Raw genomic sequence first — 22,333 nt, 5'->3', positions numbered from 1 at the left:
CGCACCCAAGATATCACTATGTGTTTGTCCCTTGTTACTTAATAACTACTGAACTAATTTAGACTTAATAGCAAAAAGGACCCTAACCACACAATCATCTATATTTCTGTCAAATTTCATAAAAATGCATTCAGGCTTCTGCTGCTACGCGTTTTTAAAAAGACTATGGACAAAGCATTGGTGGAAAAGCTTGTTTTAGGACCCCTATATTTTCTTTGCATTCCCTTAACTAATCACCATGAAATTTTGCATTATCAGCCAATGTAGGAAAAGGAATAGTTCTGCAAATGTTCGTGGAGATTAGTCAAACAGTTGAAAAGTTATTCTTAATAAAAAATCAGAGGAATGAATTCATGTCTCTCCGAATGTATAGAGTGGTACTGCCACGGTAATAATAAATATATATATATATATATTCATCTCCTACTAGCGTTTGCCAGTAGGTAGTTCTAGTTAGGATCAGGTTTCCATTGAAAAAGTGTTTTTTGACTTGTCTGTATCTTTGGCGGAATCTTCACAAAATTTCCCCAAAAAATTGGACGCACTCTTCAGCTGCTGTCTGTCTCGTGTGATCCGTCAAGCAGGGGCTGAAAAAAAGTGTGGGGGGGCAAAACACGTTTTCCCCATGCTAATTTCTATAGGGATTTTGCACACGTCTACAGCCTGAACCACTTGAGGGATTTACACCAAATTTTGCAGAAAGCTAGCTCTTGGTCCAGAAAACACCCTTTTTCTGACTTGGTGTAAATCTGTTCAGTAATTTTCTAGTAAGTACATGAAATGTAACCTTTGTTTTTTTCAGTATATATATATCACCACATTGTTTCACTTCACTCTACTTAGCACCATTTTCGGAGTTGGAAAGATTTTCCATTCTCTGACTTATGTGCTCACCATGGATGGTGTCTCAGTCACTGATCTGGCAAACGAATAAAGTACTTATATGACACACCTAGTGCCAAGTTACTAAAGTTATGTTGTGCAAAACTTTTATGGTGGATTTATACAACCCAGCATAATTCATGGGATATGTGTTGCACTGTACAGTGCAATTGGTCCTAAGCTAATGTGCATTGCATGTCTGAAACAGCAACGTTTTTAAGAGCTTCCTTAAGGTAAATTGTTTACCCTTAAGCTATGAGAAATTATTCAAGAGGGACACTGCTAGAACAAGAATGCTTGTCCACTCGTCTTCTGTCATGTACAGCACAGTACCTGCAATGACAAACCATCTGATCTCTGGAGTCATTGACACCAGAAGGAATTGCACCCTGTGGGCAGTACTCTGTGGGTATGGAGACAAATTGCAAACTGAGTGAAGAAAAAAATGGGATGATTTGTTATGTGCAGCAACGTAGTTTCTTTACTGAAGTTGATAATTCAGTGCATCATCTGTTGCAATCAGTTGCTGTCTTCATAAGTTGCTTTCTCTTATTAGCTTGTGACTGCCAGAGGTAAGGGCAACTTCTTTCAGTAGTCATGTTGCTGCTGACACTTCATTGGTGTCAGACAGCTCATGCCTTCAAGAAAAAAATGAGGAACCAGAAAGATGTCAATAAAACCTCCTAATCCTGGTACAAAAGAGTGAAGATGGCCTTGTGTCATAAAAATGCTTTCTCAGGACACGTTGAATGAGCCTTGGACAGTGAGCCAGCAATCCAGGGAGAACTGAAGCAGGATGGGAAAAGAGGAGCCTCAACTGCGAATAACAAGGCTTTGTCAGAGCCGATTATGGATTTGTGGTGGAAGCCTGTGTCTACACTAGCTGTTTCCAAAGTAATTGCCAGAAGTTATATGGCTGCGCCAGGTGACCCCAATTCCTTAGTCAACATTCAGGGCCTGAGAGTCTGGTTGTACAGGCTTCTTGTTCTTCTAAAACAGCTCCTGGTTCCTTCCCTACGATGCCTGCAGATAGGGAATCGAAACACATGGAACAGTCTGCTAATAAGGTCTTTTCATCATGTAGCATGGCTTTGAAATCAGTTAATGCTACATATGTGTTGGGCAGATATATCCATGCACTGATGGACTCCGCTAAGAAGGTGGTTCCCAAGCTGCAGGAGGATGTACAAGAACATTTTAAGGAGCTGTGCAGGGCAGTCGGCAGCTGCTAAACAGGTCATCCAATCTGGCCTGGACACAGTGACCTCTGTTGCCAGAGCCATGGGTACATTAGTGGCTAGCAGGAGACATGCATGGCTTAGGGGATCGGCGTTCTCCCCAGATGTACAATTCACCTTGACGGATCTCCCGTTTGACAGGAGCAGAGTGTTTGCAGAGAAAGCTGACTCATCGCTTTAAAGGTACAATGAGAGCAAAACCACGGCTAAGTCTTTAGGTCTTTAGTCACTCTCTTCGACCATTAGACCGTTCCGTATATTAGGGGGTTTGACCGCAGTTCCTCCTTTGTGGGTAGCTGCCAAACCCCTTTATAGGTCATACAGAGGACGGGAGAGACTTAGGGCAACGTGGTGCTGCCCAGCAACCCCCTCCCCCCCCCCCTCCTCGTCCTCCACTGGGAACCTTTCAGGAAAGCAGCCAGCCCTAGTTCTCTTCCCTTTCTGCAGCATGTGTTACCTGTGGGGAGAAGGTTAATTCATTTTCTTCTAGAATGGAAGTCAATAACATCGGACCCTTGGGTGTTTAGCATTGTAGGAAATGGGTATGCCCTTTCCTTTCAGGAGTTCCTCCCTCCTTTCCCTCCTCAGCACACGTTTTGTTCAGAAGATCTGCTGTTGCTTTAGCAGGAGGTATAAGATTTACTTTTAAAGTGCACAGTGGAGTTGGTTGTGGAGCAGGAAAAGGGTTGGGGGATGTTACTCAAGATATTTCCTGATCCCCAAGAAAGATAGTCCTTTGAGGCCCATCCTGGACTTGAGGATTTTGAATTGGTTCGTCAGACAGGAAAAATTCAAAATGCTTACCCAGCTCAGGTGATTCTTGTGCTAGGCAAGGAAAACTGGTGTTTTTTATCGACTTGCAGGATGCATATTTTCACATCCCCACTCTGCCGTCACACAGGAAGTATCTCCGGCTCATGGTAGGGACGCAGCACTACCAGTTTGTTTTCCTTCCTTTTGGTTTTAATTCCGCACCCCAAGTCTTCACAAAGGTGATGGTAGTGGTTGCAGCGCATCTCTGAAGGAGGGGAATATTTGTACTTTCTTACCTGGATGATTGGTTGATCAAAGCCAAGTCGCCAAAGTTGGTGCTGCATCATTTTCAGGTAACCAGTCAGTTGTTGTTCAACCTGGGCTTTTCGTTAAAGTGCCCAAATCTTACCTGGAGCCCTCTCAGCGCCTCCTGTTTATAGGGGCAGTACTGGACACAACACTGAATCATGCCTACCCTCCTCCTCAGAGGATTTGGGATGTTTAGGCATTGATTCCAATGTTTCAAAGTGGAGCGGTTGTTCCAGTTCTAAAGGTCCTATGCCTGCTCGGTCTGTTGGCTTCCTGTATTCTATTGGTCGCTCACATGCATTGGCACATGAGGGCTCTCTAGTGGTGCCACTGCAAGCAGTGGTTTTAATACAACAGTGATCTCAAAGAGTATATAATAGTCTTCAGAGACACTGCAGTGGATCTTCGATGGTGGAGTGTGCACACCAATTTATCACAGGGGAGGCTGTTTTGCCTTCCACCTCCGGTGACCACAGTCACAACGGATGCTTCCACTCTAGGGTGGGGAGTGCATCTGGGGGATCTGGAGATCAAGGATCTTTGGTCTCTGCAAGCGGGAGATACGTCTGGCTCTCAAAGCCTTCCTTCCTTCCATTCAAGGCCAGTCGGTACAAGTCCTGACAGACAAGACTACCTGCGATGTGGTACATCAGCAAGCAGGGAGGAGTAGAGTTATATCTTCTCTGCAGAGAGGCTCTACAACTCTGGTTTTGGGCTCAGGACCATCAGATTTGCATAGTAGTAAACCATTTGGCCGTAATTCTCAACGTACGTGTGGACAGTCTCATCTGGTACTTTTCAACCAGCCACGAGTGGCGTCTCAATCTGGAGGTGGATCTTCACGTCTTCCAATTCTGGGGGATGCCTGAGATAGAGCTGTTTGCCCCTCGCAAGAACGCGCACTGCCCGTCTCTCTGCAGACTCCATTTTCCAATGCAGGGAGCTTTGGGGGATGATTTTCAGTCGAGCTGGAGCAAGCGGCTGCTTTACGCGTTTCCTCCCATACCCTTGATTCCTTGGGTTCTAAGGATGATTTGCTAAGACTGGGCCCAAGTCATATTAATAGTCCCGGATTGGCCAAGAAGAGTGTGGTACAAAGACCTCCTTCTCTTAGAGGGCAGACCTCCCCTCCCAGTCGGGGGCAGGTTCTACACTCCCACCTCCAGAACCTGCACCTACATGCCTGGAGATTGAATGGGGGCAATCTGAATTCTTTTGCTCTTCCCCAAAAGTGGTCGATGTTATATTATCGGCCCGGCGACACTCCACCAAAATGGTCTATGCTGGAAGATGGGACAAGTTTGTTAAATGGTGGTATTTTCTTTACTGGAGACCAGACTGGCAAACATGAGACTGGAAATTGCTGAGGTCTTTTATATTGGCAGTTATTCAAGTCTCAGAAGGCTGCAAATCACCCTGACAAGGAGCTGAAGGGTCTTCTTGCAAGAAACTGTCTTACTTGGCTGATATTGGGCTTCTGAAGTAGGTATCTTGATATTGAACATACAAACGTGGTAAACTAAATTTGACCCAGATGGATGTCGGATTCTTGAACTATTACCATGAACGTTGATCCTGTTTCACCCAACTTACTAGGAGAACTTGAATGTTTACAAACCTCCAGAGCTGCTTTAGGTCTGTCTGTTTCAGCTGACATTTCTGTTTGACCTTTGGACCCTAGGAGTTAGTTGCTACTAGCTAAGGCTAGCGTCATATATAGCGCTTCATAGGCCCCACCGTACTCACCACAAGAAATCTGGCAGCTAGTCATTGGTTTTTCCTGTTTCATCAAACATGACCACCCAGGTACTGTCTTGAAGCTTTTATGTTGGAATACCACCCACCACATTTGATACTATCCTCTACATCTTTGCACCTCCACTGGTGTGGTGTTCAACTAATCTTACCACTGTTAAAAATAATACAAACACCTAGATAACTCATAACTGCCAGTGTGATTAAGTCTAAATGCTTATTTCTCAAACATTCCTTTACACTACCATGTCCAAGCACTGCATCAACATGTTGATGCATCGGTTAGAGCCAATCTTAGACCTGAAAGCAGCCCTATAAATCATCTCTAGATATAGGATTCTAATGACTCTATATACTGTACATGCTTTGTATTGCACCTATAAGTAGATCAGAGGTAGATCATGGCTTCTCCACAAAGAAACAAAATTATTAAGCATGTTGATCCTCCCTCTTCAGCATCATGTCCTCCTCTAGGGGATGCACCATGAAGGACAGAATGTTCAGAACAGACTACATGACCAGGTAGATCATGAGAGCTTGAACTGGCTTTAGTGAGACCCATAATCCCTTGACTATTGGAATGTTATGTATATCTCACTGAGACCACAATTCTAAGTCATGTTATACACATCTATGATGTAGTAATGGCTGGAGATAAGTTACCCACTGTTGTATGTTGGAAAGGAATTTTAAGACTGCTCTGACAGGGCTATCTGAGAGCCTGTTGGAGAAATGCTGGCATTGTGATCTGATAGAAATCAGAGGGCACAGCTTTAGGAGAGGATGTTATTGCACAAATGGTGGTGAATGACTAGAGACCTGTTGCCTTTTTTCATACTTGGGAGGAGAAGCCAGGTTATATGTGGCTTCATGTTACCCTTCTGCCCCTCCACATCAGTTGAAAGCAGGGGCAGATGATTTTGGGGGCCATGCATAATATATAATTCTGATGGATACACCTACCTGTGGATTCCTCACCTAAAGAATTCTCCCCTCGCGCCAGCTTCGACGGAAATTTCTTCTAGCTCTGCACGTCGACGATGACGTCACAATCGCCCGACTCCACGCGACGCCGTATGACGTCATCTAGGCAATAAGAAGCCCTTGTCGACGTGCAGACGTCAGTTCCCTTTTTTCCGTGCCTTCGAATAACGTTTTTTCTTTGAGGCTAACAGGGAGCTACAGTTGCGTATCTGTAGTTACAATGTCGCAGCCAAGAAAATCTGGTTTTAAGCCTTGTAACCAGTGCGGGGGTCGAATGTCGGTCACTGACCCCCATGAAAATTGTATCTGGTGCCTTAGTTCCGACCATGAGGTCGAGTCATGCGGTTCCTTCCAGCGCATGAACCATAAGGCGCTTAAGGAAAGGGAGGCTAAATTGTTCCTGGCCCATTCCAAGAAGAGGAAGGAAAGGCGACATCGGAGAGAGTCCTCTTCGAAATCTTCAAGGACTCATCGTCGTCATGGAGACTCTCGGCGCCGTCACGACTCCCGGCGCCGATCGAGTAGAGCTTGGTCCAGGTCCAGATCGGCATCTCCGTCAGCTCAGCGCCGTCCGACGTGGGAGATTAGCCCGACCGTCACTCCTCCGCCTCCTACGACTCCGACTTCACCTTTGTCGGTGTTTGGATTCGAGCCTCTTCAGGAGCTGGCGGCTTCTCCGGAGCAGGAGTTGCCTGGCCCATCATTGGCTTCTATGCCGGCGCCGACACCGCAAGCATACCCAGCTTTCCCGGTGCCGGGTACGGATCCTGCGGCATTTTTAAATGCCATGTTCAATATCTTTTCCACCATGGCGCCTGGTGGAGGGCATGCAGGTCCGTCGGGCCCTTTGGCTTTTAATTTGGGTGCTCCGGCTCCTTACAAGCCGACACCCTTCATGCCTTTTTTGCCGTCTGGAGCCGCTACGGCGCCGATGCCCTTGGCGTCACCAAGGAGACCAGCGACGCCTACAACGTCTGCAACTCTGGCGCCGGTGGATTCTCCACGGATCCAGTCTACTGTCAAGGTGCCTGTGGCGCCGGAGGGTCCGGCGTCGGATGGATCAGAGGAACGGTGCCGGCGAAAATGTTCAGCGTCGGCCAACGCCTTATCGACGCCGGGTCTCGAGTCCAGACTCCGGTCCAGACGTCTAGTTTTGCGCCTTCTGGAGGAAGAGGAGTATAGCAGGCAACATCTGGAAGAAGGCGAAATCTTGGAGCCTTCGGGTGATTTTCCAGGGCTGGACACTGCGAGCGGTATTGATACTTCCCCTGAATGTGATTTGGCTTCCCCTGGGGAGTATACTGAAGAGGCTGCATCTTTTCATGCAGTAATAAGGAAGGCTGCAAACTTTTTAGATCTTCCTCTTCCTGCTGCTGAGGTGAAAAGGAACCTTTTGACGGTAGTGCTGCATCCGGCCTCTGTGGTGGCGGAGCCTCTCTTGCCCTTCAATGAGGCTCTCCTGGACCCCATCAAGGACATTTGGAAGAAACCTGTGACTTCTACAGCTGTCAACAGGGCGGTAGCAAGGCGCTATCGTGCGGCTCCAGGTGACCCGGACTTCCTCTCCAAACATCCAACTCTGGAGAGTTTGGTTGTTCAGGCTTCCTGTTCTTCCCGGTCCTCTCCTGGTTTGTTTCCCGGGACCCCTGCAGACAGGGAGCCACAGAAAATGGACCACGCTGCAAAGAAGGCCTTTTCGTCATGCAGTATGGCCTTCAAGTCAACCAATGCAACCTGCATTTTGGGACGCTATATTCATACCCTTATGGAGGAAGCAAAAGGTCATCCAAACTTGCCGCAGGAGGTGTTGCATTTGCTAGCGGACGCTCAGGCGGCGGCGACCCAGGTGATCCAGTCTGGGTTGGACACCTCTGACTCTGTGGCAAGGGATATGGGCACATCCATAGTATCGAGACGTCCGGCTTGGCTGCGCTCATCAGGCTTTTCTACGGATGTGCAGGCGACTCTCCTGGATCTGCCTTTTGATGGAGAAAAACTCTTTGGGACAAAGGCAGATTCTGCTCTTGAACGGTTCAAAGAGAGCATGGCCACATCGAGGTCGTTAGGACTTCAGGCAGCTACTTCCTCTTCCTTTAGATCGTATAGGAAGTTTAGGGGTTTTGGACGTGGCTCCTCCATTCGTGGCAGATTCCAGGCGCCACATCAACAATCTGCAAGCTCCCTGCCTTATAGATCCTCTAAAGGCAGGGGCAGAGTACGTACAAGAGGAGCAACCCAGCAGCACTCTGCCTCTTCCTCTTCCTCTGGAGAGGTGCAGCAGGGGAAGCAGCCTTTGTCCTCCTCCACTCCCTGTTCACTTGTCTCCGGTAGGGGGGAGACTTGCCCAATTTCTTCCAATGTGGGAGTTTATAACATCAGACTCTTGGGTCATCGACATTGTGAAGAGAGGGTATGCTCTTCCCTTTCGGGGGTGTTCCCTCCTCCCTTCCCTCCCCACCCATCCTTCTGTTCGGAAGACCATCTTCTGTTACTGCAACAGGAGGTGTTATCCCTATAGGCAAAAGGCGCAGTAGAGTTGGTTCCCGAGCAGGAGAGGGGTCAGGGCTGTTATTCAAGATACTTCCGGATCCCCAAAAAGGATGGTCGGTTGAGACCAATTCTGGACTTGAGGATTTTGAATTGGTTCCTCAGGCAGGAAAAGTTCAAAATGCTGACCCTTTCACAGGTTCTTTTGGCGTTGAACGAAGGAGATTGGATGGTGTCTGTCGATTTGCAGGATGCGTACTTCCATATTCCGATCCTCAAATCGCACAGGAAGTATCTCCGGTTTGTGGTGGGATCGCAGCATTATCAGTTTGCGGTCCTCCCGTTTGGTCTTACCACAGCACCTCGAGTCTTCACAAAGGTGATGGCGGTGGTAGCGGCAGAGCTCAGAAGAAGAGGGATAGCGGTGTTTCCCTATCTGGACGATTGGTTGATCAAAGCCAAGACTCCGGAGCTCGTGCGGCGTCACCTGCAGTCGACAACTCAGTTGTTGTACGACCTAGGTTTTTCAATCAGTGTGCCCAAATCTCACCTGGAGCCCTCTCAACGCCTCCTGTTCATAGGGGTGGTACTGGACAAGACATTGAATCGGGCCTTTCCTACGCCCTAGCGGGTTCAGGACATTCAGGCGTTGATTCCGATGTTTCGAAATGGAGCGGTAGTTCCAGTCCTCAAGGTCCTTCGTCTGCTCGGTCTGTTTGCTTCTTGCATACTGCTGGTCACTCATGCACGCTGGCACATGAGAGCTCTTCAGTGGTTCGTCCGCAGGCAGTGGTTTCAGCACAAAGGGGATCTCGAAGATTCGATTACGATCACCAGAGACACTGCAGTGGATCTTCAGTGGTGGGCAGCGATCGGCAACCTGTCGCAAGGAAGGCCGTTCTCGCTGCCTCCGCCGGTGGCCACAGTTGTAACGCATGCTTCCACTCTAGGGTGGGGAGCTCATCTGGGGGACCTGAAGGTCAAAGGCCTTTGGTCTCCAGTGGAACAGAGATTTCACATCAATCTGTTGGAGTTACGGGCAGTACGTCTGGCTCTCAAGGCCTTCCTTCCTTTCATTCGTGGTCAGTCAGTCCAGATTCTGACAGACAACACTACCGCGATGTGGTATATAAACAAGCAGGGAGGAGTGGGGTCGTACCTTCTTTGCAGAGAAGCTCTTCGACTCTGGTCCTGGCTTCAGGACCACAAGATTTGCTTGGTAGCAAATTATTTGGCCGGGGTTCTGAATGTACGTGCAGATGTTCAGTCGACGCAGCTGGGTCGACCACGAGTGGCGTCTTCATCCAGATCTGGTTCTTTACATCTTCCAGATGTGGGGGTGTCCGCAGATAGATCTGTTTGCTACTCAGGAGAACGCGCAGTGCCCGTTATTTTGCCGCCTCCAGTATCCAGTGCAAGGAGCTTTGGGGGACACATTCCAGATGTCCTGGAAGGATCAATTGCTTTACGCGTTTCCTCCCATACCCCCGATTCCTCGAGTTCTGAGGAAGATCGCCAAGACCGAGCCCAGGTCCTCTTGATAGCTCCAGATTGGCCAAGAAGGGTGTGGTACACAGACCTCCTCCAACTCTCTCTGTGCCCTCCGCTCCGTCTCCCTTACAGGGTGGACCTCCTCTTGCAGTCGCAGGGGCAGATTCTACACCCCCACCTCCAGAGTCTGCACCTTCATGCCTGGAGATTGAACGGGCAATCTGAGTGTTTTTTCACTCCCACCGGAAGTGGTGGATGTTATTTTATCGGCCAGGAGACACTCCACCAAATCGATCTATGCAAATCGATGGGCTAAATTTGTACATTGGTGTAGAGAGAAGCAAATTGATCCCTTAAAGGCTCACTTGTCTGATATATTATCATTTGCTATTATCTTGGCGCAGAAGGGTTGTGCAGTTGCCACAGTTAAGGGCTATTTATCTGCACTGTCGGCTTTTCTGTGCCTCCCTGATCAACCTTCCTTGTTTAAGTCTCCAATTGTTTTGAGGTTTGTTAAGGGGCTCACTAATAAGTTTCCGCCCTCACCATTTGTTATGCCTCAGTGGGACCTTAATTTAGTATTAGCATTTCTAATGGGATCGCCATTTGAACCAATGTATTCTTGTGCTTTGCGTTTGCTGGTTCTTAAGACTGTATTCCTGGTAGCCATAACATCGGCCAGAACAGTCAGTGAGCTTCAGGCTCCTAGTGTAGTCTCTCCATACCTTTCCTTCTTTAGAGACAAAGTGGTGTTAAGGACCAAGGCGGCTTTCCTCCCGAAGGTTGTTACACCCTTTCACTTGGGGCAGTCTATTACTCTCTCTTCCTTTTACCCTCCGCCTCATCCATCCAAGGAGGAAGAGAGGCTCCACCGACTGGCTCCACGAAGAGCATTGAGCTTCTTTGTCGACAGGACGAGGGAGTTCAGGCAAGATGATCAGCTCTTCGTTGGTTACGTGGGGATGAGGAAAGGCAGAGCAGTCCACAAGAGAACGCTATCCAGGTGGATCATTCTCTGTATTAAGCTTTGTTATTAGTTAGCTAAGAAAGAACCACCTGTGGGGCTTCGTGCTCATTCCACCAGAGCTAAGGCTGCCTCTTCGGCTTTAGCTAGGGGTGTTCCTGTGGTTGACATCTGCAGGGCGGCAACTTGGGCATCCCTCCATACTTTTGTCAAACATTATTGTTTGGATTCTGAGGTTAGGAGGGATGGCCATTTTGCTCGCTCGGTGCTGCAGGATTTCTTGTTTTGACCATTCGGGCACCCACCCCCGGAGGTAGTACTGTTTTGGGACTCTATTCTTAAGGTGAGGAATCCACAGGTAGGTGTATCCATCAGAAGAATAAGTTACTTACCTTCGGTAACGCTTTTTCTGGTGGATACATTTAACTACCTGTGGATTCCTCACGGTCCCACCCGCCTCCCCGTTGCCTGAATGGTTGTTCCATGAAATCCTTGGGTGAGCGCCAATTGTCTTGTATATATGTGTGTGTGTGTATATATATATATATATATATATATATATATATATATATGCCTACTTTATGTATATAGTTATAGCATGTATATATGTATTTCTTTCTCTGGTCTTGATAATTCAAGTACTCATGATTGATTTTGGCTGGCATATTTAATTTCTTGTTATTTTTAGTGTAATAAATATTGCGTTTTCACTTCTTTGGATGTGATTATGTTCTCTTCAAGGTCAAATTTTCACCTGTTCGCCTCTATGGCACGTAAAAAATGGTGATAACTGACGTCTGCACGTCGACGAGGGCTTCTTAATGACTAGATGACGTCATACGGCGCCGCGTGGAGTCGGGCAATTGTGACGACATCGTCGACGTGCAGAGCTAGAAGAAATTTCCGTCGAAGCTGTCGCGAGGGGAGAATTCTTTAGGTGAGGAATCCACAGGTAGTTAATGTATCCACCAGAAAAAGCGTTACCGAAGGTAAGTAACTTATTCTTATGGATGAGTACAAAAGGGAGTAACGGGCATGCCTTCACCTCGAGGGTTTGGAGTGACAACATAAAGAACTCAAACTTTCTTCTCATTGTCTAGGTGATGCCATTTAGAACCCCTCAGTGAAAAAAATCCTTATTATTCACTGTTACCCACCTATGATTCTATATATCTGCATCACAGTTCACTGTAACTTCCCTTCAGGTTACCAAGATTTCACTTCAGCCAGTTTTGCCCTGATACACAGCTCTTTCAAGCCAGCTAAATATAAAAAGTCAGTGTCTTTGGTGTCGGGAAGAGACAGTAGTGTTTGGCTACCACCCACTGTCTTCACTTCTAATTGTGCTTCTTGCTAAAAATGGGCAATAAATTATATCCCTTGCAAAGTTGCTCTGCTACAGTAGGAACATATTGAATGGAGCAGTTGTGTGAGAAGATGCCAGCCCATGACGTTCCTTCACTGCTGCATCTGTACATTGATATTGAGTGTAGTGTGACGCTGCTACATGTCTCTGGGTTGTAGCTACCTTGTAGCATCATCTTCCACAGTAGAACAATGTATTTAGAGTAGATAGATAATGTAACCTAATGAATGGAATTGTTATTGTATGATACTTATTATAATCAGTTCCATTGAAAACCTGTGTAGCCCACCGCTTAAATGACCATGTGATGTTGTAATTCTCATTATTGACCAAATGACTGCCATTCATGCTCATGTTATGAGAATATATTTATTAGATGTACGTTCAAATCACTGAGTGTTTTTTTTTTTTTTTAATCTGCAGGTGTTGGAGGCAGTCGCTGGTCGTCTGATTCGTAATAAATTATTGTCTAGTAAAGATATTCCCAATCTGACAAAATACCAGATAGTTCTTGCAAGAGATCAATTTAGAAAAAACCCTCCGACAAACATTAAGGTAAACAAGTCTTCATTGTTTCCTAGTTGGAAAAGGCACATAAAGCAGTTTACACTGCTGTTTGTCTTTATATGATGATGATGTCGATCTGGTTGTAGGTTTGTCCGCCAATCACTGTCATGTGTAGAAGCGCTTGTGGCTAAGCATTGTTTTGGACACTATTTAACTGCATGCCCATCACCCAGATTTACTACAAAGGTACCTCATTCAATGTCACCCAAGTTACTTCAATTGATTTAGGAAGTGAGGGAGTAAATTAAAATTGCCTTTTTTATTTTGTTGTCTTAGGATAGACTTTTGTGAAAGACTTAGGACTAAACAGGATACATACATTCTCAGCAGTGTCCTTTCTAGCAACCATGGCAAACATCCTACCCGAGTTGTTCATGTAGGAACACCAGAGTTTCCAAGAATGTCCAAGGACTTTATTCATAGAGTTTTACCTTGTAATTATTACAAGGTAAAACTCCCAAAGGTGCACGCACTCTTGGTTGTATCATATTGTGAAGTAAACTGCTAAGGCGTAACATGTCTAGAGACATCTCGTTTGCCAGAGATGGGAAATCGTTATGCTCGTCTTTGTTCGGCCAAATGCCAAATCAAATAGCTTGTCAGGTTCTTTCTGTACGTATGATATTCAGTATTCCGAGACAATAGATCATTTTGCAAAGCGTTTTGTGCCTAGTGAATATGTTGTTTAAAGATGGTACTAAGCTAGTTCAAAATAGGATTATTTATGTGGCCTTCCTCTTTTGAATCTAGTACACCTCTTGTTTCGTGTTGTTAATCATATAGATGTTATAAGCAAGAACACCCAATAACCTGTCTGCCATTTACCTTGGTTCCCCTAATCTGATGGCCGTCCTCATGTCTAACATACCCGTCCGAGCCTCTCCTAGGCAGGAAGTAGGAAGAGTATCCTGGGCATAATTCTGTATGGTACGAGGTGCAGGAGGGCACTCGTGTGCCGTTTTATATGCCCATAAATAGAACCATTCTTAGACAACCTATCCCCAACACGTACCAGATTTCTTGATGTTCATTTGTCTAAAAATAGATTTTCTGATTGTGGCACTAACCCTTTCAGGACAGGTGCCATATAAACCATCACTCTAAATGTTATCCTTTTGTTCAACTGAATGTAATTGTTTTAAGGACTCCTTGTTTACCTGTAAATGCACCTTGCATGTCATCAGCTGGTATTCTTTGTCCCTCTAGGGTTGTGAACAAGGCATTCTTGAAGGCGATTATGCTCTTTGTATAAGTTTGTTTCATGGATATGAATTACTTCTCCAAATGGGGAGCCGTTCCTTTTATGTCTTCCTTCGCACAATCATGGATGGAACAAAAGGTAAACATATTATTTTTTGTATTCCTCATTTTTTAATTGACGTATTCCACATATTTGTTCATTTGGCTCACTCTTATGCACACTAGTAAATATAATTCATACAGATCATCCACCATGGAAAGTGTTGTTAGTCCATGTGGGAGGAAATATTGAAACATTTTCTGCATTACAGACATTGCAGCATTTACACTCTTTGACCAAGAATACAGGTGAGCTGTGATCCTGAAAGATGGCATAAATCACCAAGCAACTATGTATTTTGACTGCAGTCATATGCACCCAGCCATGAAGCTATTTGTCTCATCAGTGTGAGGTTGAGAAGTAAATCAGTGATGAGGTTTTAGAATTCAAATGTATACATTGTGAAATTTGTATTCTTGTACCATCTTCTGCTCAAAGGTTTGAAAGGGAGTCCCTTGGTCTTGAAGCACAAACTGCATGTGCAGCTCTGGTACAAAATGCAAATGCGCTGACATGCAGCTAAGTCCTGTTTACTAGTTTGGATCAAAAACCTTCTGTTTTAGAACATACATATTTAAATAGCAGCTAACTTTTGAAAAGTGTACCTGCCAATATTATTATATGTTAAACCTGATGATTGTTAATGTCCCAAATACAACAATAAAGAACAGTTTTCACCTTTTGGGCTTGCCTGTGCTCTAAAATGAGGGTTTGCGCACCCTGTTGGGATTACTGCCATGTTTCATTTGATTGAATTTGACTTAGGTCTTTTGCCCTGCAGGGGCTCGCCCTAGATTTAAGCTCTGGCTTGTAGTACATCATCTGTTTCCCCGAGTAATTAAGCCCTTAGCCTTCACATGCTTTGAAGAGCTTGCACAGGACCTTGCATTGGACACAGTCTCCTGCTACTTTTTAGCATGTTCATCTAACTCGGGGACACATCTCTAGTAAACTCTTTGAAATCCGCCTTTCCCAAGAGGAGTGAAAGATATTGAATGTTCTCTTCTCTTGCCATTGATATATCCCCCCCACAACTCTTTTCAAAAGAATGCCTTCTGAGAACCTTGAAAATGTCCACAGCTGTATAGGCTACCCTCCTAAAACTATTAGCAAGGGTAACTATTCAGGAACAGTTGATTATTGTCAAGTGCTATAAAGGTGCAAATATACTTCTCCAGTTCTTTAACTGCTCCCCAAGAAATACTGCTTGGCCACTGGGCCTGCATCAGAAATGACCTGATCTCCCAGTTTAGTGTCCACCCTGAAGCTGAATTCTACTGTGCTTAGATGCGGGGACATGATTAGTTTTACCCCATCATACTCAAGGATTTCTCCATCCGGTCTGAGATATCAGGATCCACTTAGACCCCGTGGCCCTGTCCGCAATATCTTAAAAAACAAACAAAAAAAAAGTCAAAGGCCTGTCTACAACTTTGTCATTGCAGTTATACCAGATGATTGTACAGGACACAGTATTTTCTGTATAATTTTGCCCCATGGATATGTAGATGTTTATACAGTTCCATACCCCTGTAATCTTAATTAAAGTAAAGTATTTTTCACTATTAATTCATCTGCAGATAATCTTAGATGTCTTTAAGCTGCTCATCGTCTTCAGTTCGCTTGGGGTGTAACATGGGTAAATGGAAGGTGTTGTCTTTAGGTTTCAAACTAAGGTATCAAAGATTTTTCTGGGTGTGCGGTGCTGGAAAGCCTTGTTTTAAAGCATTCTTGTGTGTGGAAAGAAAAGTTACAAAATGAGAACTGTTGATTCAGACAGTGCAGAAGTATTCATCACAAAGCTGGGACCTGTAGGAAGGATCCACCTCAGCCACCTGCTGCACCTCATGCACGGACCTGATGAAAGTGTCCTTTGTGTTTGGAAAATTCCTCACTTTCTGTATCTGATCTTAAGTCGGTGCCGGAAGCATCACAGACCGGTCTGGCAGTGATGCCAGTGGCGGAGCAACCAGTAGGGCCTTCAACGGCCGGGTGGCATCAGGTGGAGGTAGAGCAGGACTGGGATGGAAATGTCTGCAGAAGCCGTTTGGAGGTCCTGAAGGCTCTTAGCGGCTTTAAATGGGCACCAGGGATATCTGGTCAGAATTGAAGATGGCCAGCACAGACTGGGTGATAGCTGCAATTTGTGCGTGGCCAGAGGCATGTCCTGGAAACGTCAGAAGAGGAATAGGGGCTAGAGAGCCCATGCAGGAGCAGAGTCCGGCACTGGTTACATCTTAACAAATACAGGCTCTGAGAACAAGAGAACAATGTCAAGGCTTGAGGTCTGAGAGAGTCGCCACTGACTGGACACCTCTCTCTTGAGTCGAAGTGATGCTGACAAGTGGAAGAATCCCTCTTGCAGTGCTTCTTGTGCTTTGTGGGATGACTTGTACTTCCTGTTGGAAGCAGCCAGCCAGCTTGAGAGACTTAATTATCTGAGGAGAACCAGTGATATCTAGGGCAGGATGGGGAGTGGTGACTGGTCTGGCGTTCGTTGTGGGCCCACGCCACGAAGAGTTTCGCTTGATGGTTTTGGCATACTTGAGGGCTGCCTGGCACACTTCTCTTGTTTTTGACCCCCAATCATCAGGTGGACATCGTGGGGGTTGAGACAGACAATTTCTTGTTACAGAAAAGACACCATTTAAACCCTGAAATGTTTGGAGGAGACATACTATCAACACACTGGGAAAATAACACATTTTGAAAATACCGTTCAACTGAAAATAGCTCCGAATCCATGTTGAAAGGGTGCACACAAAGGATTTAACGTCCGCGCACCAGGGTTACGCCTATATTGGCTGTGTGGCATCATATCTGTAGAATATCCCGGGGTCAGGTGGGAACTTTGTTGACTGTTGTGGCACAAGAGCTAGAGGAGTTTTAAGAGGTGAGGAACCTGAAGGTCGATAGGCTCTACCAGAGGCTAGTTAACTTATTCTTTATTATGATAGCAAACAGCTATAAGATGGAGTTGGTCATACAGCGCTATACGCTATTAAGCATTGGGGCGGGGGAGGGAGTGCAAGTGATTAGCTCATCAGTAAATAAATTGCTAAAAGGCCGCCTTGGGAGCCTCCATAGTGCTTATTGGATAAATCAACCGATCTTTTACTGCTACTTTTAAGGCAAAATACCTTTATTGCTTGGGGTAAGGTGTGGCCTGACCCAAAGGCCAGGTCTGAGGAGGTTGTAAGTAATAGATCTCTTCCATCAAACCTCATTTGCAAATATGTCTTGTCTTTTACATTAAACGGCAACAAAGCTTCATGTTTTCATCACCAAATGAGATGGCAGTAATAGAATCAAGCTAGCTTTTGTGTTGTAGATTAGCAAGTCATATGGCAATTGAAGAGCAAGCAAATGTTAATGGCACGTATGTAAGAGGAAGATAAAGAACCTCAAGCCCCCCATGCCACTTTCTGTTGTGATTTCATTGGCTAAGGCTTGCAGTGACCTTGTTTTGGAAAGAAGAGCCCCTTTGTGAAAGCAAGCTCTGTGCGTCAAGCGGAGTAACCTATTTGTAAGTGAAATAAACAAAGCATAAACGCCAGGCATTGTTTTTTATTTTTAAACAAAACATTAAATTCAGCATTTTAATGCTTCTTTTCCGGTTAAAGAAAATTAGATTATGCTCTCTGGTTTGCACTCTGCATTTGTTTTTCCTACTCGTTCATTATGGTGAACACTCAGTGAATAATATAAAAGGTACACGTCCAATAGTGGAGTGCTTCAGTCGCCCTCTCGAAGTGTGGCATCGGTTGAGTTACTATTAATCTTCAAAAATGACTCTAATAACTTTATTACGAGTAATACCATGGTTTTGCAATCTCTAACCTATGTAAGTTACAAATAGCTGTTATCATTACTCAAAGTGAGATCATTAAAGTGATATAGCCCTGACTCCTGATAACTGAGGTTGTCCAAGCTAGCATTTTCCTGGTATTGTTACTATAGGTCACACCTTAACCAGAGTTACAGGTCTTTGCCCGAGATCAGTGCCTCATTGTACTATTATGCTAGTGAGTAATCCCGATGGTGTTCTCCACATTTCACATTTTCTACAGGTTTACAGTTTGGTTTACTCTATCACTGTTGTAACTTTAAATTTCACTCTGCACTGACCGTCCAGTGATCCACAGAAAGACCCAAAAGTCACACAATACCACCTTCCTTAAATGGCTTTTCTTTTATTTACTAATATAAAACAGTAGGACTGCTGAGAACCGCTCTTAACATAGCCTCTGCCATTGTCAATAAATTATATCCATATATTCATCATTGAAAACAGTGACGTAATGCACATGGGTCATAGTGGAGCGCGAGATTACCTAACCTAATAATGAGGTGCTTGTTGCCATTTGTACCCAAAAACTTCAGGATATTTTACAAAAAATGCACACAGAAGAGTATCTCCGTGGGTCTCCAACCCTCTTGAATGGTTAGAGCAGGCTGGCCGAGGGGCTGTTGGGAGGGTTCGATAGTAAGCTTGCTACAGCTCCGTTATGATCCGGACCCTAAAACAGCAAGTGGAACAGCTCACAGCTCCTCTGGTGACTGTTTAGTGGTGACTGGCCCTAAATACGTGGGTGCTTTAGAGATTTGGGAATAAGGGTGAGACATAAACCACAAATATGAGGTACGTTCACAAGGGACCTGTGTTAAGTACGCTTGACAACAAAGGTAAGTTCAAGGTAAGTTTATTCTTATCGTAGCTCCTCCCTTGTCTCTCCCAACCACCAACTCCTCGAACCTCCGCGACAATGCTTGAACTCAGTGACATCATAATCCTTGATGCCACTGAGCACGATCACAACAAGCTGGTCTGGCTTTGCTGAAAGGGCCCTGCCTGTAAGACTGCATCCCTAGTGCCTTGCATAGTGCCTCAGCAACCAGCCCTGAACAGGCAGGAGGCAGTTGTCTAGGTGGGGCCTTTACCTGAAATAACTGCTGATAATAAGGGGACTTAAGGCACATTCTGAGGTGGTCGGACCCCAGGTGGCACAGGAGCTAACTGCTAGCAGCCAGTGTCCAAAATCATGCTGAGACCCAGCCGTGGTCTGGCAAGTATACTCAAGTTCCAGTGTAGTTCATCTGTATGTACGAGTCTTACAGATCAGGGTGCCTTTACATGTAATTGAATGGGAACCAGTGTGAATCAGTCCATCAAGGACTAGAGCTCCCCTTGTGAGGTGGTGGCAAGGATTGGTGGGGGGTTTGGTGCTTTCAGCTGGGCACTTCTATGTGGGGGCTTCTGTAGTATTTATTTTGGGGATCTTGTCAATCATACACTCACAGCTCAAGTGTGCAGATTAAATGTGCAAGGGCCTGTTTGGGAAGTTTAGTACTTGAACTGAGATGTGTGTCGGTGGGTTGAGTAGCTGGATCATCAAGAACTTAGAGGGTGTGTGATCCTGGGGGAGCACCGTGGCAGGCATTACTGGTCAGACGTTATGAGCTATAATAGTAAAGAGCAGAGAGGGATTCCTGCGTTAAAAATATGCTATCCAGTTTGGGCCAAGCAAAAAGTGGTCAATGACAGAAACTGAAAAAAGACGAAGCGATAGCGCCTTGCTCCATTCTGCGTCAGTGGTGTCACTTGAAGAACAGAGTGTTATTAAATGGGCAACATTTGGAGACTTGCAGAATCGCTCAAAAGAAATAATGTGTGAAAAAGGGAGTGTTTTGTAGGGTTGGAAGATGCAGCTGTTGCAGCTTGTATACCAGAGATCTTTCAGTACCTGCTCAGCAGGAAGGGTTTGAAGACCATGGCACAGAACAAACACACAGAGTAGTGCCAGTGGGGCTACAACTAAACTTGCCAGAAGACTTCCAGTTCTAGCAGGAGTACATTAGTTCCAGTTGAAATAGAAGGTAATGCTAATTGTAAGTTTAAAAAGAAGAAAATGTGCAAAGACCAGAAGATCTTGCTGTTCCTTTTCTTTTTTTCAAGCTTGTTCTTTATTCAGTTTTATACAGAAACAAACACAGAGCAATTTAAACAAAAAAAGGCAAGAAAATAGCCACAATGCAGCCATTACAGCAGTAACATACCTGACTACCATCACAATTTGCAACAATAAGGTTGTCACAAAAATATTGCATTGATTCCAACAAAAGTAACTACATTTTCCATCTATACTCATGTAACATATCACTGTGAAGCACTCTGGAATGTATTCTCACGATGTCCCCTTTTCTCTATGGACTTCTCTCCAACAGAAAGATGCATGAAGAATCATACACTGTTCCACCTGTGTGACATGGGATCTCTAATGGAAGGAATAAAGATGTACAGGGCTAAAAGAAAAAGGGGGATAATGTCTGGAATGATCTTAAAAGACCGAAAGATATGGCCCTGGAAATCTAAAGGCTTGAGTGCCCCAGTGGTTTCACCCATACTCTGTACCTTGGTGCGGGCAGTAGGTTAGCTATCAGTGAAGGGAACAGGTCAGCGGAAATTCCTCATTTCTCAATCCGGTACAAGTCCCATTATATGTGATTACTTATTTCTATATTACTCTCAGGAGAGTGTGGAAGTGAAGCAAGAACCACTCCTAGATGTGGGAGCAGCACCTCATCTAAGTGGAAGGGCCCAAAAGGGTCACAACTAGCTCAAATAAACTGGGTACCTAACTCTAGGGGTCCCCCTATTGCAAATAAAGTCCACCAGAGAGTCACATATGTCTCTGCAACCTCCATGTGGGAGAATAGAAATATTCTACTCTCCTTAATAAACCTTACCCTTGCTGGGAAATTGATTGTGGCATGATTTCCTCTTCCCTCTATATCTCTTGCGTTTTCTGCCAGCTGTTGTTACTTGTATTGCTCAGATGTGGGATCAACAATATGCAATAATCTGGACAGTGAGCTCCATTTTTATAGGCGAGCGCAAAGCGCTCCGTCCCGTACTGTAATCTCTCTTTGGGCTTCCAACCACACCCATGTCACGTCGGTCACTTTCATTGGTTCGTGGGCTTGCCTTTTAAAATCTGCTTGCTTTCATTTGTGAAAGGCATGCATACGTGTCCTGTGTTTAGCCCACCTACACAGCTCCGGTAAACCACTAAAAACATACGAGGTTCGATGTTTTCAGCATGGATTCTGGACTACTTTATCTGTTTATTTTCCACGCAGTGCCATCGCGCTGCATTTTACATAGTGCGATCGCGCTGCGTTTTTTTTTCTTTTAATTTGTGTGGCAAGAAAAGTCTGGTTAGGAGTTTACAACAGTAATAGCTCTAACTCGAGCGAATGCAAGACCTGTTGCATTGAAAATGCTTGTTAAAATCTGGCACCTAGTCTTCTGATGACAAGATAGTTATCAGCGGATCTTATATAAAGCTAAAAAAAAAAAAAAATGCAAAACATATATTCATTTTTTTTTTTTTAACTAATCCAAATCTATTGTTTATTGTCTGCTTACTAATGTTTCTTTTTACTCTGAAGGTGCAGCACGAGCCAGGAGTGAACTTAGCCGAAATCATGATTTCGTGACTCTTTATCAGCGGTTGGAATCCATGTTTGCAGGATCAAGGGTTTCTGAAGCAAACGGGAGTCTTCTTTTCAACTCTAGCCTTGGTCAGTGGTATTCTCTGATTAATTTGTCTATTCATTTTCCTAATTACTTATTCTTAATTAGTTTTATAGTATGACTGTGCTTGTTAAACAGTATATGCAACATGCTTTCAATAGATGACCCGTTGGTACTTAATCCCCAAAAAAACCTCTGTGATTAATATAGAGTAGGTATCTCACTTTCAGAATATTTTTTATTCATGTTGGACCTGACCGAGCAAACGTAATGTTCTGGAGTGTTTGTTGATGATAAGGCACACTTATGATCATGTTGAATAACACCAATGGCGAGTGCCTCATTATTCTGTACTAAAGACACCGCTATAAAACCATTGTAAGAAATTGGGTTATTAGTTGGGATGGTAGGGGGTTATATATAATCCTAATATAATAACCTAATAAAGTAAATAATCTAAATCCATTTCGGGTTGAATGATTAAAGTCACTAAATGAACCTGAGCTCAATCCCTTTTAGCTATAGCCCAGAGCAGACAGTCTTAACTTACAGGCAATGTACAACGTATTTATACTGTTCTAAACAGTAATAAAGTCAAAGTGCAAAACAATAAAAATCCGAAAACGAATTAGAAAAATAGAGTATGGTGTAATTAAAAAAAAGAAATATGACAAAAACCCAATAAGGTGAACTGAATATA

General features: G+C 44.7%; 1 protein-coding gene across 2 annotated transcripts in view; it reads left to right on the top strand.

Moving 5' to 3' along the window:
* The window catches only part of FANCM (FA complementation group M), a 666,273-nt gene that overhangs the window by 258,021 nt on the left and 385,919 nt on the right, over positions 1-22,333 (top strand). For both annotated transcript variants that reach the window (XM_069208717.1, XM_069208718.1), the window contains exons 6-8: positions 12,653-12,784; positions 14,003-14,135; positions 21,549-21,680. In XM_069208717.1, coding sequence (XP_069064818.1) covers positions 12,653-12,784; positions 14,003-14,135; positions 21,549-21,680 — 397 coding nt within the window. The remainder of the gene's footprint in view (positions 1-12,652; positions 12,785-14,002; positions 14,136-21,548; positions 21,681-22,333) is intronic.

The sequence above is a fragment of the Pleurodeles waltl genome, chromosome 9, assembly GCF_031143425.1.
Source record: "Pleurodeles waltl isolate 20211129_DDA chromosome 9, aPleWal1.hap1.20221129, whole genome shotgun sequence".
Lineage (NCBI taxonomy): Eukaryota > Metazoa > Chordata > Amphibia > Caudata > Salamandridae > Pleurodeles > Pleurodeles waltl.
The sequence above is the reverse complement of the archived record's forward strand: the minus strand, read 5'-3'. Positions and strand labels throughout refer to the sequence as shown.